This window comes from Mustelus asterias, chromosome 4, assembly GCF_964213995.1.
Source record: "Mustelus asterias chromosome 4, sMusAst1.hap1.1, whole genome shotgun sequence".
Taxonomy (NCBI): Eukaryota; Metazoa; Chordata; class Chondrichthyes; order Carcharhiniformes; family Triakidae; genus Mustelus; species Mustelus asterias.
The window spans coordinates 72,138,325-72,162,548 of NC_135804.1; the positions used below are offsets into that span (position 1 = coordinate 72,138,325).

General features: G+C 46.8%; 1 protein-coding gene across 2 annotated transcripts in view; it reads right to left on the minus strand.

The window, feature by feature from the left end:
* The window catches only part of LOC144492776 (adhesion G-protein coupled receptor G6-like), a 374,363-nt gene that overhangs the window by 246,733 nt on the left and 103,406 nt on the right, over positions 1–24,224 (minus strand). For both annotated transcript variants that reach the window (XM_078211194.1, XM_078211193.1), the window contains one exon: positions 6,227–6,377. In XM_078211194.1, coding sequence (XP_078067320.1) covers positions 6,227–6,377 — 151 coding nt within the window. The remainder of the gene's footprint in view (positions 1–6,226; positions 6,378–24,224) is intronic.

Below are 24,224 nucleotides of genomic sequence, written 5' to 3' on the forward strand. Positions count from 1 at the left end.
TGTGCAGAGGGACCTGGGGGTCCTTGTGCATGAGACGCAAAAACCCAGTCTGCAGGTGCAACAGGTGATCAAGAAGGCAAATGGGATGTTGGCCGATATCGCAAGGGGGATAGAATATAAAAGTAGAGATGTCTTGCTGCATCTGTACAGGGCGTTGGTGAGGCCGCAGCTGGAATACTGTGTGCAGTATTGGTCCCCTTATTTGCGGAAGGATATATTGGCCTTGGAGGGAGTGCAGAGAAGGTTCACCAGGTTGATACCAGAGATGAGGGGTGTTGATTATGAGGAGATTATGGGCGGCACGGTAGCGCAGTGGTTAGCACTGCTGCTTCACAGCTCCAGGGTCCTGGGTTCGATTCCCGGCTCGGGTCACTGTCTGTGTGGACTTTGCACATTCTCCTCGTGTCTGCGTGGGTTTCCTCCGGGTGCTCCGGTTTCCTCCCACAGTCCAAAGATGTGTGGGTTAGAACATAGAACATAGAACATTACAGCGCAGAACAGGCCCTTCGGCCCACGATGTTGCACCGACCAGTTAAAAAAACAAAAACTGTGACCCTCCAACCTAAACCAATTTCTTTTCGTCCATGAACCTATCTACGGATCTCTTAAACGCCCCCAAACTAGGCGCATTTACTACTGATGCTGGCAGGGCATTCCAATCCCTCACCACCCTCTGGGTAAAGAACCTACCCCTGACATCGGTTCTATAACTACCCCCCCTCAATTTAAAGCCATGCCCCCTCGTGCTGGATTTCTCCATCAGAGGAAAAAGGCTATCACTATCCACCCTATCTAAACCTCTAATCATCTTATATGTTTCAATAAGATCCCCTCTTAGCCGCCGCCTTTCCAGCGAAAACAATCCCAAATCCCTCAGCCTCTCCTCATAGGATCTCCCCTCCATACCAGGCAACATCCTGGTAAACCTCCTCTGCACCCTCTCCAAAGCCTCCACATCCTTCCTGTAATGTGGGGACCAGAACTGCACACAGTACTCCAAGTGCGGCCGCACCAGAGTTGTGTACAGTTGCAACATAACGCTACGACTCCTAAATTCAATCCCCCTACCAATAAACGCCAAGACACCATATGCCTTCTTAACAACCTTATCTACTTGATTCCCAACTTTCAGGGATCTATGCACACATACACCTAGATCCCTCTGCTCCTCCACACTATTCAAAGTCCTCCCGTTAGCCCTATACTCAACACATCTGTTATTCCTACCAAAGTGAATTACCTCACACTTCTCCGCATTAAACTCCATCCGCCACCTCTCGGCCCAACTTTGCAACCTGTCTAAGTCTTCCTGCAAACTACGACACCCTTCCTCACTGTCTACCACACCACCGACTTTGGTGTCATCAGCAAATTTGCTAATCCACCCAACTATACCCTCATCCAGATCATTAATAAATATTACAAACAGCAGTGGCCCCAAAACAGATCCCTGAGGTACACCACTTGTAACCGCACTCCATGATGAATATTTACTATCAACCACCACCCTCTGTTTCCTATCCGCTAGCCAATTCCTGATCCAATTTCCTAGATCACCCCCAATCCCATACATCTGCATTTTCTGCAGAAGCCTACCATGGTGAACCTTATCAAACGCCTTACTAAAATCCATATATACCACGTCCACTGCCTTGCCCCCATCCACCTCCTTGGTCACTTTCTCAAAAAGCTCAATAAGGTTAGTAAGGCACGACCTACCTGCCACAAAACCATGCTGACTATCACCTATCAATTCATTACTCTCCAAATAACTATAAATCCTATCCCTTATAATTTTTTCCAACATCTTGCCGACAACAGAAGTGAGACTCACCGGTCTATAATTCCCGGGGAAGTCTCTGTTCCCCTTCTTAAACAATGGGACAACATTCGCTAACCTCCAATCTTCTGGTACTATACCAGAGGCCAACGACGACCTGAAGATCAGAGCCAGAGGCTCTGCAATCACTTCTCTTGCCTCCCAGAGAATCCTTGGATAAATCCCATCCGGACCAGGGGATTTATCTATTTTCAGACCCTCCAGAATATCCTGCACATCCTCCTTATCAACTGTAATACTGTCTATTCTACTCCCTTGCAACCCAGTGTCCTCCTCAGCTATATTCATGTCCCCTTGCGTGAACACCGAAGAGAAATATTGGTTCAATGCTTCACCAATCTCCTCCGGTTCCACACATAACTTCCCTCTGCCATCTATAACTGGCCCTAAACTTGCCCTAACCAACCTTCTGTTCTTGACATACCTATAGAACGCCTTAGGATTCTCTTTAACCCTATCCGCCAAAGTCTTCTCATGTCCCCTTTTAGCCCTTCTAAGCTCGCTCTTCAACTCCCTCTTAGCCAATCTAAAGCTTTCTAGTGCACTACCCGAGTGCTCACGTCTCATCCGAACATAAGCCTCCTTTTTCTTTTTAACCAACAAAGAAACTTTTTTGGTGCACCACGGTTCCCTAGCCCTACCAATTCCTCCTTGCCTGACAGGGACATACCTATCAGGTTGATTGGCCAGGTTAAAAATTGCCCCTTAGAATCCTAAAATGTGTAGGTTAGAGGGATTAGTGGGTAAAATATGTGGGGGTAGGGCCTGGGTGGGATTGTGGTCGGTGCAGACTCGATGGGCCAAATGGCCTCCTTCTGCACTGTAGGGTTTCTATGATTTCTATGATCTATGAGAGACTGAGCAGATTGGGTTTGTATTCGTTGGAATTTAGAAGGCTGAGGGGGGATCTTATAGAGACCTATAAGATAATGAAGGGGCTGGATAGGGTAGAGGTGGAGAGATTCTTTCCACTTAGAAAGGAAACTAGAACTAGAGGGCACAGCCTCAAAATAAAGGGGGGTCAGTTTAGGACAGAGTTGAGGAGGAACTTCTTCTCTCAGAGGGTGTGAATCTCTGGAATTCTCTGCCCACTGAAGTGGTGGAGGCTACCTCGCTGAATATGTTTAAATCACGGATGGATGGATTCCTGATCGGTAAGGGAATTAGGGGTTATAGGGATCAGGCGGGTAAGTGGAACGGATCCACTTCAGATCAGCCATGATCTTATTGAATGGCGGGGCAGGCTCGAGGGGCTAGATGGCCTACTCCTGCTCCTATTTCTTATGTTCTTATGTTCTTATGGCAGGCGAGAGCCTCGAAACGATCATTATCACTAAAGAAGTAGCGTTGGGCAAGCTAATGGGGCTAAAGGTAGACAAGTCTCCTGGCGCTGATGGAATGCATCCCAGGGAACTAAAATAGATGGTGGGGGAATAGCAACTAGTGGTAATTTATCAAAATTCCTGGAACCTGGAGCAGTTCCAGAAGATTGGAAAACAGCAAATGTGATGCCACTGTTTAAAATAGGAGATAGACAAAAGGTGGATAACTTTATTATAAGAGATAGGATTTATAATAATCTAGAAAGGAATAATTTGATTAGGGATAGTCAATACGGTTTTGTGAAAGGTAGGTCGTGCCTCACAAACCTTATTGAGTTCTTTGAGAAGGTGACCAAAAAGATGGATGAGGGTAAAGCAGTTGATGTGGTGTATATGGATTTCAGTAAAGCGTTTGATAAGGTTCCCCACGGTAAGCTAGGCATAGGATTGAGGGTGATTTAGTGGTTTGGATCAGGAATTGGCTAGCTGTAAGAAGACAGAGGGTGGTGGTTGATGGGAAATGTTCAGCCTGGAGTTCAGTTACTAGTGGTGTACCGCAAGGATCTGTTTTGGGGCACTGCTGTTTGTCATTTTTATTAATGACCTGGATGAGGGCATAGAAGGATGGGTTAGTAAATTTGCGGATGACACTAAAGTCGGTGGAGTTGTGAACAGTGCGGAAGGTTGTTGCAGGTTACAAAGGGACATAGATAAGCTGCAGTGCTGGGCTGAGAGGTGGCAAATGGAGTTCAATGCGGAAAAGTGTGAGGTGATTCACTTTGGAAGGAGCAACAGGAATACAGAGTACTGGGCTAATGGTAAGATACTTGGTAGTGTGGATGAACAGAGAGATCTCGGTGTCCATGTGCATCGATCCCTGAAAGTTGGCACCCAGGTTGATAGGGTTGTTAAGAAGGCGTGCGGAGTGTTCACTTTTATTGGTAGAGGGATTGAGTTTCAGAGCCAGGAGGTCATGTTGCAGCTGTACAAAACTCTGGTGCGGCCGCACTTGGAGTATTGTGTACAGTTCTGGTCACCGCATTATCGGAAGGATGTGGATGCATTGGAAAGGGTGCAGAGGAGATTTACTAGGATGTTGCCTGGTATGGTGGGAAGGTCTTATGAGGAAAGGCTGAGGGACTTGAGGTTGTTTTCGTTAGAGAGAAGAAGGTTAAGAGGTGACTTAGAGGCATACAAGATGATCAGAGGATTACATAGGGTGGATAGTGAGAGCCTTTTTCCTCGGATGGTGATAGCAAGCATGAGGGGACATAGCTTTAAATTGAGGGGTGATAGATATAGGACAGATGTCAGAGGTAGGTTCTTCACTCAGAGAGTGGTAAGGGCGTGGAATGCCCTGCCTGCAACAGTAGTGGACTCGCCAACATTAAGGGCATTTAAATGGTCATTGGATGAACATATGGATGATATTGGAATAGTGTAGGTTAGATGGCCTTTAGATAGGTTTCACTGGGGGTCGGCGCAACATCGAGGGCCGAAGGGCCTGTACTGCACTGTAATGTTCTATGTTCTATGTTCTATAGGCTGGTTAGCTTAACTTCTATAGTGGGGAAAATGCTTGAATCTATCATAGAAGAATCATAGAATCCTTATACTGCAGGAGGCGGCTATTCGGCCCATCGAGTCTGCACCAACCACAATCCCACCCAGGCCCTATTCCCATAACCCCACACATTTACCCTGCTAATCCTCCTGATATTAGGGTCAATTTAGCACAGCCAATCAACGTAACCTGCACATCTTTGGAAGAAATCAAGGAAGAAATAGCGAGACGCCTGGATTGCAATTGTCCCATTGGGAAGATGCGGCATTGGTTCAGGAATGGCAAGTCATAGATCATAGAATCATAGAAATCATAGAAACCCTACAGTGCAGAAGGAGGCCATTCGGCCCATCGAGTCTGCACCGACCACAATCCCACCCAGGCCCTACCCCCACATATTCACCCGCTAATCCCTCTAACCTACGCATCTCAGGACTCTCAGGGGCAATTTTTTTTTAAAAACTTTAAAAACCAATCAACCTAACCCACACATCTTTGGACTGTGGGAGGAAACCGGAGCACCCGGAGGAAACCCACGCAGACACGAGGAGAATGTGCAAACTCCACACAGACAGTGACCCGAGCCGGGAATCGAACCCGGGACCCTGGAGCTGTGAAGCAGCAGTGCTAACCACTGTGCTACCGTGCCGCCACATGTTTAACTAATTTAGTGGAATTCTTTGAGGACATTATGAGCGCGGTGGACAATGGTAGAAGTGGTGTATCTAGATTTCCAGAAGGCGTTCAACAAAGTGGGGGAAAAGACTGCTGCATAAGATAAAGGTGCACGGAGTTACAGGTAATGTATTAATATGGATAGAGGATTGGTCATCTAACAGAAAGCAAAGAACAGGGGTGAAGGGGTCTTTTTCTGGTTGGTGATCAGTGACTAGTGGTGTACCTCAGGTATCAGTGTTGGGACCACAATTATTTATACTTTACATCGATGATTTGGAGTTGGGGGCTAAGTGTGGCATGCCCAAGTTTGCAGCTGACACTAGGAGATGAGTGACAGAACAAAGTGTGCAGAGGACACAAAGTCTGTAAAGGGATATAGATAGTTTAAGTGTGTAGGCAAGGATTTGGCAGATGGAGTACAATGTTGGTAAATGTGAGATCATCCATTTTGGTAGGAATAACAGCAAAATGGACTATTGTTTAAAAGGTTAAAAAAATGCAGCATACTCCTGTGCGGAGGGATCTGGGTGTCCTTGTACATGAATCACAAAAAAGTTGCTTTACAGATACAACAGGTAATTAAGAAGGCAAATGAAATATTGTCCTTCATTGCTAGAGTGATTGAGTTTAAAAGCAGGGAGGTTATGTTGCAGCTGTATAAGGTTCTGGTAAAGCCACACCTGGAGTATTGTGTACAGTTTTGGTCTCCTTACTTGAGAAAGGATATACTGGCACTGCAGGGGGTGCAGAGGAGATTGTCACAAAGTGTAACATTCCAGCCCAACACAACGTCTCTCAGTCAGCGAATGAGAGCAAACTTACCCAGAATGAATTGCTGATAACCTTTGCTCCATTAAAATCATTTTGACCGGTTCCTATCAACTGCACCTTTACATTCGGGGTCAGAATGGTTTTCAGCGGCTGATCAGTGAAGTAGACATTGCTCAGCAGTGACTCTAAAGATAATATTGCCCTAGAAGATAAAAATGGCAAAATGAGATCATAGGAATTAAGTTAGAAATTCACAAAACTGGCACACTTTTGATTTAAGTGATTTGACTTAGTCCTAAGCAGCAGCTATTCAAACAGATTTCAGATAATGTGCTGTAGAGGAGTCACACAGACTCAAAACATTAACTTTGTTTTTCTCTCCACAGATGCTGCCAGACCTGCTGAGTATTTCCAACATTTTCGATTTCTTAGATAAATCTAGTTGGCTCAATTCCAAGTTTCAATAGTTGATCTAAATGTGCAGGGTTTGAATTCCATACAACTGTGCAAGAATTAGCAAAGTGTTCACCCAACGCAATTGGTCTATCCACTGTACAAATATCTAAGCTGATAGAAAGTTGAAGAGTGAGAGAGCGTGCTAGCTTCAATCCCTGCCCTACTGAAATTCTGTTGTGGATGAGGTATGGAGATAGAGAGAAGGATGAAAAGGTGGGCACACAGATACTCAGCTAGCAAAAGGCAGAGAGTATTCATCCGGAAAAGATAATCATAGAATCCCGACAGTGCAGAAGGAGGCCATTTGGCCCATCGAGTCTGCACCAACGACAATTCCACCCAGGTCCTATCCTCGTAATCCCACGTATTTACCCTGCTAATCCCCCTGATTCTATGGGGCAATTTACCATGGCCAATCAATTTTTGGAGTGTGGGAGGAAACTGAGCACCCGGGAGAAACCCATGCAAACAGGCAGTCACCCGAGGCTGGAATTGAACCCAGGTCCCTGGTGCTGTCAGGCAGCAGTGCCACTGTGCCGCCAATTAATTTTGAACTACTAATAATATTACTAGTAGTTCAAAAACAAAGAGTTGAGCAACACTCAATTGTACTTTAGGTATTAGAGGAAAAGGGAAAACTAAAATATGTGAAGTCATTAAATCAGAACAGAAAAAAATACACACACAAAATCTGGATTTGACACTGAGGCAGTTCTCCTCTCAGCTATCCACTCCCCAGCCCACACCTACAATTGGGGAAACCATTTTACAGCCTCTGGTCATTAATTGGCTCATGGTAAGACTTCTGCACCCATCTGGGAATCACCTCCAAGACCTGCTGGCCAATCAAATGACCAACAGCTCTGTAATCTTAGCAGCACCACCTCTAGCAGCTGGGACTTCATCAAGGACCCAACAATAATGCCCACTGGAGCTAGATAACAAAGCATGGGCCAAGGTGGGGAGATGTGTGGCATCTAAACAGGAGAGACCATGCCCTACCTCCCCAGAGTCTGATCAAGATAGCCTCACATGGCATGGACCACTAACCAAATAGCAATGGCAACAGGAAGGTGAAAGGCACAATACCCCACCATGGTTTTGTGCTGCCCCGCTACCTGCAGGCCACTCAGAGAGGAGGAAATGGAATAAGATTCCAGACATAGAGTGTCTGGAAGAAATAAGAGTGTGCAACATAACAGCTAAGCTGACAGGTTGGTATGATGGCACAGTGGTTAGCACTGCTGCTTCACAGCCTTGGGTACTGTCTGTGTGGAGTTTGCACATTCTTCCCGTGTCAGCGTGGGTTTCCTCCCGGTGCTCAGATTTGATCCCACGGTCCAAAAATGTGCAGGTTAGGTGGATTGGCCATGCTAAATTGCACCTTAGTGTCCCAAGATGTTTAGATTAGCAGGGTAAATATGTGGGGTTACGGGGATAGGGGAGCAGAGAGGGCCTGGGTGAGATACTCTATCAGAGACAGTGCAGACTCGATGGGCTGAACGGCCTCCTTCTGCACTGTAGGGATTTTATGATTATTACGAAGATATGGGATCGAATTTTAAGGATGTCAAGCGGTCAGTGTATGACATCCTGAGATTCTGCGCCAAACACACAGCCACCAACTCTTGAATTCCCACTACCAATTTACGCTCACTTGAGCATAGATGCCATGGTTTGGAGATGCCGGTGTTGGACTGGGATGGGCACGGTAAGAAGTCTCACAACACCAGGTTAAAGTCCAACAGGTTTATTTAGATATACGAGCTTTCAGAGCATTGCTCCTTCATCAGGTAAGTGGAGAGATAGGTTTCATAAACACGGCATATATTGACAAAGACACAATTGCAAGATAATAGTTGGAATGTGAATCTTTTCAGGTAATCAAGACTTTACAGGTACAGACAGTGCGAGTGGAGAGAGGGATGATCACAGTTGAAAGGGGTGTTGATTGTCTCAAGCCAGGACAGTTAGTAGGATTTTGCAAGCCCAGGCCAAATGGTGCGGGTTACATGTAGTGTGACATGACCGGTTGAGGCTGTCCTCATGCGTGCAGAACTTTGCTATCATTTCTGCTCGGCAATTCTGCATTGTCGTGAGTCTTGAAGGTTGCCTTGGAGAAAGCTTAGCCAAATCGGAGGCTGAATGCCCTTGACTGCTGAAGGGAACACAACTGGAAGGGAACACTCCTGCCTGGTGATTGTTGCACAGTGTCCATTCATCTGTTGTCATAGCGTCTGCATGGTCTCGCCGATGTACCACGCCTTGGGACATCCTTTCCTGCAGCGTATGAGGTAGACAACATTGGCCAAGCCACATGAGTAGGTACCATGCACCCGGTGGCTGGTGTACTCACGTGTGATGTTGGTATCCATGTTGATGATCCGGCACATCTTGTAGAGGTTGCCATGGCAGGGTTGTGTGGTGTCGTGGTCGCTCCTGAAGGCTGGGTAGCTTGCTGTTTTCTGCATCACCACTAAAATGGACACCATCGGTCTCGCAGCGGACACAGAGGAATTCATCAGGCAAATGAGGCTGTGGGAGTTCTTCCACAAACCCCAAGAGGCCAACAGTGAACACAATGAGACAGCCAATGAACCGGAACAGCCAACAGAGAGATCTGCGGTGTAGCGACCGAAGGGGAAAGAGTTGAATTGGACTCCTCCGGAAGGCCGCTGCCCTTGACTCGACATGTATGCCTAAGCCATCAGGAGGTGCGTCAATGCCAGATTCATTAGCCGCACTCACAAGACAGCCCTGAACGTCACCCAAGCACAACGCAATGCCATCCGTGCTCTCAAGACCAACCGCAACATTGTCATCAAACCAGCAGACAAAGGAGGGGCCACCGTCATACTGAACAGAACGGATTACTGCAAAGAAGTGTACCGACAACTGAACAACCAGGAACACTGCAGACAGTTACCCGCAGATCCGACCAAAGAACACACCCGTCAACTCAACAGACTGATCAAGACCTTTGATCCAGACCTTCAGAGCACCCTCCTTGTTCTCATCCCACGTACTCCCTGCGTTGGAGATCTCTACTGCCTCCCGAAGATACACAAGGCAAACACACCCAGGCAATGGGACCCTGTGTGAGAACCTCTCCGGCTACGTCGAGGGCATCCTGAAACCAATTGTACAAAGAACCCCAGCTTCTGTCGTGACACTACGGACTTCCTACAGAAACTCAGCACACATGGAGCAGTTGAACCAGGAGCACTGCTCGTCACAATGGATGTCTCGGCACTCTACACCAGCATCCCCCATGACGACGGCATTGCTGCAACTGCCTCAGTACTCAACGCCGACAACTGCCAATCTCCAGATGCAATTCTACAACTCATCCACTTCATCCTAGACAACAATGTCTTCACCTTCAACAACCAGTTCTTCATCCAGACACACGGAACAGCCATGGGGACCAAATTCGCACCTCAATATGCCAACATCTTTATGCACAGGTTCGAACAAGACCTCTTCAACGCACAGGACCTTCAACCAATGCTATACACTAGGTACATCGATGACATTTTCTTCCTTTGGACTCATGGCGAACAATCATTGAAATAACTATATGATGACATCAACAAGTTCCATCCCACCATTAGACTCACCACGGACTACTCTCCAGAATCAGTTGCATTCTTGGACACACGCATCTCCATCAAGGACGGTCACCTCAGCACTTCACTGTACCGCAAGCCCACGGATAACCTCACGATGCTCCATTTCTCCAGCTTCCACCCTAAACACGTTAAAGAAGCCATCCCCTACGGACAAGCCCTCCGTATACACAGGATCTGCTCGGATGAGGAGGATCGCAACAGACACCTCCAGACGCTGAAAGATGCCCTCATAAGAACAGGATATGGCGCTCGACTCATTGATCGACAGTTCCAACGCGCCACAGCGAAAAACCGCACCGACCTCCTCAGAAGATAAACACGGGACACGTCGGACAGAGTACCCTTCGTCGTCCAGTACTTCCCCGGAGCGGAGAAACTACGACATCTTCTCCAGAGCCTTCAACATGTCATCAATGAAGACGAACATCTCGCCAAGGCCATCCCCACACCCCCTCTTCCTGCCTTTAAACAACCGCACAACCTCAAACAGACCATTGTCTGCAGCAAACTACCCAGCCTTCAGGAGAACAGTGACCACGACATCACACAAACCTGCCACAGCAACCTCTGCAAGACTTGCTGGATCATCGACACGGATGCCATCATCTCACGTGAGAACATCATCCACCAGGTACATGACTCAGCCAACGTTATCTACCTGATACACTGCAGGAAATGATGTCCAAGGCATGGTACATTGGTGAAACCATGCAAACGCTACGACAACGAATGGATGAACACCGCTCAACAATCATAGTTGTTCACTATGCATCTCCACATCATAGTTTGCTGTGAACAATGGTCTGTTTGAGGTCTGTGCTTGTTTGAAGGCAAGTAGTGGGAATGGCCTTGGCGAGATGTTGGTCTTCATCAATGACATGTTGAAGGCTCCGAAGAAGATGTCATAGTTTCTCCGTTCCAGGGAAGTACTGGACGATGAAGGATACTCTGTCGGTCATGTCCCATGTTTGTCTTCTGAGGAGATTGGTGCTGTTTTTCGCTGTGGCGCATTGGAATTGTCGATCGATGAGTCAAGCACCGTATCCCGTTCTTACAAGGGTGTCTTTCAGCATCTATAGATGTCTGCTGCATTCCTTCTCATCTGAGCAGATCCTGTATATAAGGAAGGGTTGTCCGTAGGGGATGGCTTCTTTAACGTGTTTAGAGTGGAAGCTGGAGAAATGGAGCATCATGAGGTTATCCATGCCCTTGCAGTACAGTGAAGTGCTGAGGTGCTCGTCCTTAATGGAGATGTGTGTGTCCAAGAATGCAACCGATTCTGGAGAGTAGCCCATGGTGACCCTGATGTTGGGATGCAACTTGTTGATGTCATCATGTAGTCGTTTCAGTGATTCTTCGCCATGAGTCCAAAGGAAGAAAATGTCATCGAAGTATCTGGTGTATAGCATCGGTTGAAAGTCCTGTGCATTGAAGAGGTCTTATTCGAACTTGTGCACAAAGATGTTGGCGTATTGAGGTGCAAATTATGTCCCCACGGTTATTCTGTGTGTCTGGATGAAGAACTGGTTATTGAAAGTAAAGACATTGAAGCAGATGAGTTGTAGAATTGCGTCTGGAGATTGGCCGTTGAGTATTGAGGCTGTTGCAGCAATGCCGTCGTCATGAAGGATGCCGGTGTAGAGTGCCGAGACGTCTATTGTGACAAGGAGTGCTCCTGGTTCAACTGGTCCTTGGGTGCTGAGTTTCTGTAAGAAGTCCGTCATGTCACGACAGAAGCTGAGGGTTCCTTGTATGATGGGTTTCAGGATGCCCTCGACATAGCCAGAGAGGTTCTCACATATGGTCCCATTGCCTGACACCATGGGACGGCCGGGTGTGTTGGCCTTGGGCATCTTCAGGAGGCAGCAGAGATCTCCAACGTGGGGATATATACAATGCTCTGAAGTCTTGATCAGTCTGTTGAATTGGCGGATGTGTTCTTTGGTCGGATCTGCGGGTAACTATCTGTAGTATTTCTAATTGTTCAGTTGTTGGTACACTTCTTTGCAGTAGTCCATTCTGTTCAGTATGACGGTGGCCCCTCCTTTGTCTGCTGGCTTGATGACAATGTAATGGTTGGTCTTGAGAGCGTGAATGGCGTTGGTTGCGCTTGGGTGACATTCGGGGCTGTCTTGTGAGTGCAGCTGATGAATCAGGCATTGACGCATCTCCAAATGGCTTGAGCATACATGCTGAATCTGGGGCAGTGGCCTTCTGGTGGGGTCCAATTTGACTCTTTCCTCTTTGGTTGCTTCGCTGCGGATCTTTCTATTGGCTGTTCCAGTTCGTTGCTGGTCTCATTGGGTTCTCTGTTGGCCTTTTGGGGTTTGTGGAAGAACTCCTGGAGTCTCAGTCATCTGATGAATTCCTCTGTGTCTGCCATGAGGCCGATGGGGTCCATTTTGGTGGTGGGGCAGAAATTGAGCCCTCAGCTGAGAACTTCGATTTCATCTGGTTCAAGAGTGTAGTCCAACAAGTTGGTAATGGACTTCCTGCAATGGTACTGTTTTCTACTGTGGTACCAGTGGGGGCTTGGTTGCTGCTGGTGGTGATACTGAGTTTCTCAAGTTTCCTGTTCTTGGTGTGCAAGTAGGTGGTGTAGTTGCTTTGTCTCGTCTGCTTGGCAATGTCTCGCAGCTGGTCTGCGTCCCGAGCGCAAGTTGAGAATATGGACTCTATCTTGGTTTCCAGGTTGCGGTGTCTGCTGTAGAGCTGGTGTACGAGGTGATTGAGGAGTGTGACAGAGGGGTGACGGCAGAATCTCTCAACATAGTCTGTGTTGTAGGTTGACTTGAGTGGCTTCGTGATCTGTAGTCCTTTCGGGATCTTGTCTGCTTTCTTGCATCTTTGTAGAAACTTGATGTCTGTGTCGATATGCGCGATCTTCTTGGAGATCCTCTCCACTTTGAGCCAGCGGTTTGTGGTGTCAATGGTAGCCATGATATAGAGACACCGGTGTTGGACTGGGACTTGGACTTTAACAGCAGGTTAAAGTCCAACAGGTTTATTTGGAATCATGAGCTTTTGGAGCACTGCTCCTTCATCAAGTGAGTGGAGAGGTCCACTGCCCATCAATGCTCAAGGTGTGGCACATCAGCGAGACCATGCAGACACTATGACAATGGATGAATGGACACCGCGCCACAATCACCAGGCAGGAGTGTTCCCTTCCAGTCGGGGAACACTTTAGCAATCAATGGCATTCAGCTTCCGATCTTTAGGTAAGCATTCTCCAATGTAGCCTTCAAGACACATGACAACGCAGAATCGCCGAGCAGATTGTCTATATAACAAAGACATAATTGCAAGACAATGGTTGGAATGCGAGTCTTTACAGGTAATCGAGTCTTTAGAGATACAGGCAGTGCGAGTGGAAAGAGGGATAATCACAGGTTAAAGAGGTGTGAATTGTCTCAAGGCAGGACAGTTAGTAGGATGTTGTAAACTCAGACAGTATGCTGGGGGTTAGATGTAGTGTGACATGAACCCAAGATCCCGGTTGAGGCGTCCTCGTGCGTGCAGTTTCAGCTCGGCGATCCTGCATTGTCATGTGTCTTGAAGGCTACATTGGAGAACATTTACCTGAAGATCAGAAGCAGAGTAAGAGCTTCCGATCGGAAGCTGATAAGAGTAGTGCTGCTGCCTCACAGCACAAGGGACACAGGTTCAATTCCAGCCTGGGGTCACTATCTGTGTGGAGTTTGCACATTCTCCTCGTGTCTGCATGGATTTCCTCCGGGTGCTCCGGTTTCCTCCCACAGTCCAAAGATGTGCGGGTTAGGTTGATTGGCCATGCTAAATTGACCCTAGTGTCAGGGGGATTAGTAGGGTATATATGTGGGGTTATGGGAATAGGGCCTGGGTGCGATTGTGGTCGGTATGGACTTGATGGGCCGAATGGCCTCCTTCTGTACTGTAGGAATTCTATGATCTAAAGGCAGGATAGGGAAAAATGGCAGACGTGGTAAAGCAACCTTAATAATTAATGTTGAAATGACTTGAATGGAATGAGAGGCTATAATGAAAGGCATGAAGGCAGTGGGCAGTTGCTTTAAAAAAGAAAAGTATTTAAGTGTAACCCCCTGCTGATCATTATATGGGGCTACTATTTAACTGTTCGATTTACAGGATCCTGAATTCCTAGCAGTTGATGGTGAGCTGGCTAAATTTCCTGTTTACCCATAAATGCCAGTACAGGCTTGCATGGAAATGATTTGAGTATGTTTAGCGCGGTGCCTCCAAAAATGTTATTGAGATAAACCTTAGAATGAGTGATGCGTGATTAATTCACTCGGGAGGCTAGGACGTACCCGAGAATAAAGGCTTTTATTCACAACAAGAATAGAGCATACTGCTTAACAATACTATAGTAACAATCATAACAGTCCCTTACATTAGACATTGTATTGGCCTGCTGCTGGAATTGGCCAAATCTACAAATACAAAACTGAGGCAAGCTTGCAGTAAGGACAAAGAACAAAGAAACAAAGAACAAAGAAAATTACAGCACAGGAAGAGACCCTACGGCCCTCCAAGCTGCACTGACCATGCTGCCCGACTTAACTAAAACCCCCCTACGCTTCCGGGGACCATATCCCTCTATTCCCATCTCATTCATGTACTTGTCAAGACACCCCTTAAAAGTCACTACCATATCCGCTTCCACTACCTCCCCCGGAAACATGTTCCAGGCACCCACCACTCTGTGTAAAAAATCTGCCTCGTACATCTCTTTTAAAACTTGCCCCTCGCACCTTAAACCTATGCCCCCTAGTAATTGACTCTTCCACCCTGGGAAAAAGCTTCTGACTATTCACTCTGTCCATGCCTCTCATAATCTTGTATACTTCTATCAGGTCTCCTCTCAACCTCAACAAACCAAGTTTCTCCAACCTCTCCTCATAGCTAATGCCCTCCATACCAGGCAACATCCTGGTAAATCTTTTCTGTACCCTCTCCAAAGCCTCCAATCCTTCCGGTAGTGTGGCGACCAGAATTGAACACTATATTCCAAGTGCGGCCTCACTAAGGTTCTATAAAGCGTCAACATGACTTGCCAATTTTTAAACTCAATACCCCAGCCGATGAAGGCAAGCATGCCGTATGCCTTCTTGACTACCTTCTCCACCTGCATTGCCACTTTCAGTGACCTGTACACCCAGATCCCTTTGCCTATCAATACTCCTAAGGGTTCTGCCATTTACTGTATATTTCCTATCTGTATTAGACCTTCCAAAATGCATTTCCTCACATTTGTCCGGATTAAACTCCATCTGCCATCTCTCCGCCCAAGTCTCCAACTGATCTATATCCTGCTGTATCCTCTGATGGGTCCTCATCGCTATCCGCAAATCCACCAACCTTTGTGTCGTCTGCAAACTTACAAATCAATCCAGTTACATTTTCCTCCAAATCATTTCTATATATTACAAACCGCAAAGGTCCAAACACTGATCCCTGAGGAACACCACTTGTCACAGCCCTCCATTCAGAAACGCAACCTTCCACTGCTACCCTCTGTCTTCTTTGACCGAGCCAGTTTTGTATCCGCATTGCCAGCTCACCTCTGATCCCATGCGACTTCACCTTCTGCACCAGTCTGCCATGAGGGACCTTGTCAAAGGCCTTACTGAAGTCCATGTAGACAACATCCTTGTGAAAAGGATGTGGTCCTTATGAAAAGGATAGGAAAGTGGTTTTAATGGAGGATTTTACCTTGCATATAAATTGGGGTAAATAGATGAGCTTACTTCGGAAGTGTGAATTTCCTGAGTCTGTTCGGAATAGTTTTTGACTACAGTGGCAGTTTGTCACTGGGCTAGTAATCTAGAGAGACAGGGTTTTGGGGGTTTGAATCCCACCACAGAAGATGGTGAAATTTGAATTCAATAAAAATCTGGAACTAAAAGTCTAATGATCATGGAAATCATAGAAACCCTACAGTACAGAAAGAGGCCATTCGGCCCATCGAGTCTGCACCGACCACAATCCAACCCAGGCCCTACCCCCATATCCCTACATATTTTACCCACTAATCCCTCTAATCTACGCATCCCAGGACACGAAGGGGCAATTTTAGCACGGCCAATCAACCTAACCCGCACATCCTTGGACTGTGGGAGGAAACCGGGGCACCCGGAGGAAACCCACGCAGACACGAGGAGAATGTGCAAACTCCACACAGACAGTGACCCAAGCCGGGAATCAAACCCAGGTCCCTGGAGCTGTGAAGCAGCAGTGCTAGCCACTGTGCTACCGTGCCGCCCAATGATGACCATGAAACCATTGTTGATTGTTGTTGTAAAAACCCATCTGGTGCATTAAAGACCTTTCGGGAAGGAAACCTGCAATCCTTACCTTGCCTGGCCTACATGGGATTCCAGACCCACAGCAATATGATTGATTCTTAAATGTACTCTGAAATGGCCAAGCAAGACACTCAGTTGTATCAAATGGCTCAGCACTGTGGGTTTTCCTACATCACATGCACTGCAGCGACTCAAGAACATAGCTCATCACGACGTACTGAAGGGCAAATAGGATAGGCAATAAATGCTGGCCTATCCAGCAACGTCCACATCGCATAAATTAATTTAAAAAGAAAGATATTTGAATCATTAACAGCCACAGGCAAGGTGCCTGAAAATTGGAGGGTGGGAAATGTCGTGCCTTTGTTTAAAAAGAACTGCAGGGAAAAGCCTGGGAACTACAGGCCAGTGAGCCTAACATCTGTAGTGGGTAAATTGTTAGATGTTATTCGAGAGACAGGATCTACAGACATTGAGAGAGGCAAGGACTGATTTGGGACAGTCAGCATGGCTTTTTGAATGGAAAATCATGTCTCACAAATTTGAGAGTTTTTTGAAGGGGTAACCAAGAAGGTAGATGAGGGCAGTGCAGTTGATGTTGTCTACATGGACTTTAGCAAGGCCTTTGACAAGGTATCGCATGGTAGGTTGCTTCATAAGGTTAAATCGCACAGGATCCAGGGTGAGGCAGCCAAATGGATACAAAATTGGCTTGATGACAAAAGCCAGAGGGTGGTTATAGAAGGTTGCTTTTCAAACTGGAGGCCTGTGACCAGCGGAGTGCCTCAGGGATTGATGCTGGGTACACTGTTATTTGTCATTTATATTAAGTTTAAGTTTATTCATTAGTGTCACAAGTAGGCTTCCATTAACACTGCAATGAAGATACTGTGAAAATCCCCTGGACGCCACACTCCGGCGCCTGTTTGTATAAACTGAGGGAGAAATTAGCATGGTCAATACATCGAACCAGCATGTCTTTCAGACTATGGGAGGAAATGGAGCACCCACGCAGACACAGGGAGAATGTGCAGACTCCACACAGACAGTGACCCAAGCTATGAATTGAAGCTGGGTCCCTGGCACTGTGAACCACTGTGCAACTGTGCTACCTGAGAATTTAGGAGGCATGGCTACAAAAGTTTGCAGATGATACCAAGATTGGTTGCATAGTGGACAGTGAAGAAGGTTATCTAGGATTGCAATGGGATCTTGATCAATTGAGCCAGTAGGCTGCTGGATGGCATGGAGTTTAATTTGGTAAATCGAACTAAGGGCAGGACTTACTTCGTTAATGGTAGAGCGATAGGAAGAGTTATAGAACAAAGAGATCTAGGGGTACAGGTTCATACCTCTTTGAAAATGGAGTCACAGGTGGACAGAGTGGTGAAGAAGGCATTCGACATACTTGGTTTCAAAGAGTGCAGAAAAGATTTACTAGGATGCTACCGGGACTTGATGGTTTGAGATATAAGGAGAGGCTGGATAGACTGGGACTTTTTTCCCTGGAGCGTTGGAGGCTTAGGGGTGACCTTATAGAGGTCTATAAAATAATGAGGGGCGCAGTTCAGCGAGATAGTCAACATCTTTTCCCAAAGGTAGGGGAACCTAAAACTAGAGGGCATTGGTTTAAGATGAGAGGGGAGAGATACAAAAGGGTCCAGAGAGGCAATTTTTTCACACAGAGGGTGGTGAGTGTCTGGAACATGCTGCCAGAGATAGTAGTCGAGGTGGGTAAGATTTTGTCTTTTAAAAAGCATTTAGACAGTTACATGGGTAAGATGGATATAGAGGGATATGGGCCAAACGCAGGCAATTGGGACTAGCTTATTGGTTAAAAAAAAAAGGACAGCATGGACAAGTTGGGCCAGAGGGCCTTTTCCATGCTGTAAACCTGTATGACTCTATGACTCTATGTCCTAGACATTCCAGGGGGAGTTTTCCCATACTGCCTGCCACGGGAATCAAGGCGGGCAGGGACCATGCAAAGGTCCGTTGAACGCGGATGGGATTTTCTGGTTTTGGAACGAGAGCGGCCGGAAAATCCTGCTCTCCATGTTGGAGCAATAAGCCAGTTTAGTTATCATCTAAAGGTGTGTGAAATCTCAGCCGGTCTAGCAACATCTGTGGAGAAAGAAACAGAGAAAATGGGTGGAAATTTCCCCCAAAAATTCCAAGTGTCACAACAACAAGAGAACGGGAGTTCTCCACATCAGTCTTTTTGGCGTGCACCAGATCACAATCTTTTGACACTCAGACACATTTTTGGACAGCTGGGAACTTGGCGCTGGTATGGTGGGGGCCGGAGCCTAAACATGCCAATGAAACCAGCTTCAGAGATTTCAAACCATTTTGTGAGGCCACGCCGATGCACCGCTAACTGGGAGATCACCTCCCAACCCTCAGACACCAGACCCCGCTTCATTGGTGGCACGTTCTCCACCCTACACCAACACAGGTCACCAGCACTGGATCATCAAGGCCCTCCTGATGAGTCCCCTGGTGGACGCCAAGCATTCCCTTCTCTCCCCGCCCCTCCCCCTCCGCTCTCCCATATGGACCTCTGACACACACCCCCTGTCATGACCCCCTTGAAATCCACCACTACATTACACCTCCCCCTCTCTTCCCCCGCCCCCCCGCCCGCAACCAGCATAGGCACCCGATGTGTCAGGTGGGCACTGTCCGTTGGGCACTGCCTGGCCATGCTACTGACCACCTGAGGGCTACAATGCCCTCCGATCCCTTGGCATGGCTAATAGCTGGAATTGAGTACTCACATTGGGAGGAGGGTCAGTTTAGGTGAGTGGAGATAATGACTCTCAAGTGGAAATCACAACTTAATTCAAGGAAAATAACCCAAAACAAAAACAATCTTAAAGCAAACAGCTTCAAGTTTGATTTGATTTCATTTATTATTGTCACACGTATTAGCATACAGTGAAAAGTATTGTTTCTTGCATGCTATACAGGCAGAACATACCATTCATAGAGAAGGAAACAAGAGAGTGCAGAATGTAGAGTTACAGTCATTGCTAGGGTGAGGTAGGTCCATTCAAAAGTCTGACAGCAGTAGGGAAGAAGCTGTTCTTGAGTCAGTTGGTACATGACCTCAGACTTTTGTATCTTTGTCCCGATGGAAGGTGGTGGAAGAGAGACTGTCCGGGGTGGATGAGGTCCTTAATTATGCTGGTTGCTTTGCCAAGGCAGCGGGAAGTGTAGACAGAGTCAATGGATGGGAGGCTGGTTTGCGTGATGGATTGGGCTATACTCACGACCTTTTGTAGTTTCTTGCGGTCTTGGGCAAGGCCATACCAAGGCCATACCAAGGCCATACCAAGCTACGATACAATCAGAAAGAATACTTTCTATTGTGCATCTGTAGAAGTTGGTGAGAGTCGTAGCTGACATGCCAAATTTCCTTAGCCTTCTGAGAAAGTAGAGGCGTTGGTGGGCTTTCTTAACTATAGTGTCGGACACCTAAAACCTTGAAGCTCTCCACCCTTGCTACTTTGTCCCCGTTGATGTAGACAGTGGCATGTTCTTCTCTATGCTGCCTGAAGTCGATGACAATCTCCTTCATTTTGTTGACATTGACGGAGAGATTATTGTCGCCGCATCATTTCACCAGATTTTCTATCTCATTCCTAAACTCTGTCTCGTCACTGTTTGAGATCTGACCCACTATGGTGGTGTCATCAGCAAACTTGAAAATCAAGTTGTGAGGGGAATTTGGCCACACAGTCATAGGTGTATAAGGAGTTTAGCAGGGAGCTGAGAATACAGCCTTGTGGGGCACCAGTGTTGAGGATGATCATGGAGGAGGTGTTGTTGCCTATCCTTACTGATTGTGGTCTGTGTAACTTAATTGTGGTGTTACTTAAATCCCATAGAATCCACACAGTGCAGAAGGAGGCCATTTGGCCAATCAAGTCTGAACTGACCCTCTGAAAGAGCACTCTATCTAGACCTACTCACCTGCCCCATCTCCATAACTCTGCACGATGATCAATCCACCTAACCTGCATATCTTTAGACTATGGGAGGAAACCAGAGCATCCAAAGAACAAAGAACAATACAGCACAGGAACAGGCCCTTCGGCCCTCCAAGCCCGTGCCGCTCCCTGGTCCAAACTAGACCATTCTTTTGTATCCCTCCATTCCCACTCCGTTCATATGGCTGTCTAGATAAGTCTTAAACATTCCCAGTGTGTCTGCCTCCACCACCTTGCCCGACAGCGCATTCCAGGCCCCCACCACCCTTTGTGTAAAATATGTCCTTCTGATATCTGTGTTAAACCTCCCCCCCTTCACCTTGAACTTATGACCCCTCGTGAACGTCACCACCGACCTGGGGAAAAGCTTCCCACTGTTCACCCTATCTATGCCTTTCATAATTATATACACCTCTATTAAGTCTCCCCTCATCCTCCGTCTTTCCAGGGAGAACAACCCCAGTTTACCCAATCTCTCCTCATAACTAAGCCCCTCCATAAAAGGCAACAACCTGGTAAACCTTCCCTGTACTCTCTCCAAAGCCTCCACGTCCTTCTGGTAGTGTGGTGACCAGAACTGGACGCAGTATTCCAAATGCGGCCGAACCAACGTTCTATACATCTGCAATATCAGACCCCAACTTTTATACTCTATGCCCCGTCCTATAAAGGCAAGCATGCCATATGCCTTCTTCACCACCTTCTCCACCTGTGACGTCACCTTCAAGGATCTGTGGACTTGCACATCCAGGTCCCTCTGCATATCTACACCCTTTATGGTTCTGCCATTTATCGTATAGCTCCTCCCTACATTATTTCTACCAAAATGCATCACTTCGCATTCATCAGGATTGAACTCCATCTGCCATTTCTTTGCCCAAATTTCCAGCCTATCTATATCCTTCTGTAGCTTCTGGCAATGCTCCTCACTATCTGCAAGTCCTGCCAATTTTGTGTCGTCCGCAAACTTACTGATCACCCCAGTTACACCTTCTTCCAAATCGTGTATATAAATCACAAACAGCAGAGGTCCCAATACAGAGCCCTGCGGAACACCACTAGTCACAGGCCTCCAGCCGGAAAAAGACCCTTCCAGTACCACCCTCTGTCTTCTGTGACCAAGCCAGTTCTCCACCCATCTAGCCACCGCCCCCTTTATCCCATGAGATCCAACCATTTTCACCAGCCTACCATGAGGGACTTTGTCAAATGCTTTACTAAAGTCCATATAGACGACATCCACGGCCCTTCCCTCGTCAACCACTCTGGTCACTTCTTCAAAAAACTCCACCAGGTTAGTGAGGCATGACCTCCCTCTCACAAAACCATGCTGACTATCGTTAATGAGTGTATTCCTTTCTAAATGCGCATACATCCTATCTCTAAGAATCTTCCCCACCACGGACGTCAAGCTCACCGGTCTATAATTACCCGGGTTATCCGGTGGAAACTCACACAGACACAGGGAGAATGTGCAAACTCCACATAGACAGTCATCGAAGGGCAGAATTGAACCAAGGTCCTGGCGCTGTCAAGCAACAGTGCTAACTATTGTGTCACTGTGCTGTCCATATCCAGCACTTTTACCGGCTGTGGCTTGCCTGAGAAGGAATGGGTGGAGAGAGCTCCAGGGCTAGCTGCATCTGTGCCTAGAGCTCCATGAAATGGCAGATGGGGAAGGACATGCTGTGCATGATGAAGGCACACAAGAGCAACAGTGATGGCAAGCATTGGCCTACAATCAGATACACCAAAGGAGTTGAAGGAGTGAGAAGCAATGCTGCACATGTCACAGGAAGCAGTCATGCAGACATGCCAGCTCGTGCAACATGAATTGTGTTGGCAGGGACTGGGGGGCAATTCCACACCTGCGGTCCAGCACTTTGTGCTGGTATTCACAAAGGAGAAGGACATGAAGGATAGTGAAATTAGCATGCTAATATGCTAGGGCATTTTGAAATCAAGAAGTGGTGTTGGGTCTCTTAACGAACATTAAGGTGGATAAGTCCCCAGGGCCCGATGGGATCTACTCCAGGTTATTGAGAGAGTCAGCAGAGGAGATTGCTGCAGCCCTGACAAAGATCTTTATAACCTCACTAGCCACAAGATAAGTCCCGGAGGACTGGTGAGTAGCTAATGTTGTTCCTCTGTTCAAGAAAGGAAAAAGGGATAATCCAGAAAAGTATACACCGGGGAGTCTCACGTTTGTGGTTGGGAAGCTATTGGAGAGGATTCTTAAGGATAGGATTTACACACATTTGGAAAAGCATCACCTAATTTGGGAAAGTCAGCATGGCTTTCTGTGGGGCTGGTCATATCTTACTAACTTCATTGCTTTTTGTGAGGAGGTGACGAAGGTGATCAATAAGGGTAGAGTTTGGATGTTGCCTATGTGGCTTTTAGTAAGGCTTTTGAGAAGGTCCCTCATGATATGCTTATCCAGAAGATTAAGATACATAGGATTCACAGTGACCTGGCCGCCTGGGTTCAGGATTGCTTGCCCATAGAAGTCAGAGTAGTGGTGGAAGGGTGTTTTTCTGATTGGAGGTCTGTGACTAGTGGTATTCTGCAGGGATCCGTACTGGGACCTCTACAGTTTGCGACATATATAAATGACTTGGATGAAAACATTGATGGGTGTCTTAGTAAGCTTGCAGATGACACTAAGAAAGGTGGTGTTGTGGATAGTGTAGAAGTTTGTCGAAGTTTACAGTGTGATATAGATCAGTTTCAGACATGGCAAAAAAAATGGCAGATGGAGTTTAATCTGGGCAAGTGTGAGGTGCTGCACTTTGGGAGATCAAATGTTAAGAGTTAATGATAGGACCCTGAACAGCGTTAGTGTACAGAGGGATCTTGAGGTTCAAGTCCATAGCTCCCTGAAAATAGACACATGTAGATAGATTGATAAAGAAGGTGTAGGGCATGCTTGCCTTTATTGTTCGGGGTACTGAGTACAAGAGTCAGGATGTCATGTTGCAGCTTTATAAAACTTTGATTATGCCACACTTAGGCATAATCCTGGTCATCACAGTACAGAAACAATGTGGAGGCTTTAGAGAGGGTGCAGAAGAGGTTTACCAGGATGAGTTATAAAGGAGAGGCTGGACACACTAGGGTTGTTTTCTCTGAAGCAGTGGAGGCTGAGGGGAAACCTGATAGAAGTCTGTAAAATTATGAGGGGCGTTGAAAGGGTTGACAGTCAGAATCTTTTTCCCAGAGTTGAAATGTCAAATACTAGGGGCATACACTTAAGGTGAGAGGGGGAAAGTTCAGAGGAGATGTGAGAAGCAAGTTTTTTTTACACAGAGAGTGGTAAGTGTCTGGAATGCACTGCCAGGAGTGGTACTGCAGGCAGATACAATAGGGGCATTTAATTAAGCACAATAATATGCAAGAAATAGACAACTATGGATGAAGGGCAGGCAGAAGGTATTAGTTTAGCTTGGCATCTTGCTCGGCACATTGTGAGATGAAGGGCCTGTTCCTGTGCTGTACTTTTCCATGGTTCTATAAAATCACAGAAGCATTTAAATTAATGCAAGTGGTTCACTCCAAAGGACTTGTGTGGCACAATCCAGTCATAGAGTCATAAAAGGTAACTTGTGCCCTTTTCAGGAGAGCATTTACCCATTTCTCCACTGATCCTTCCAGCCAA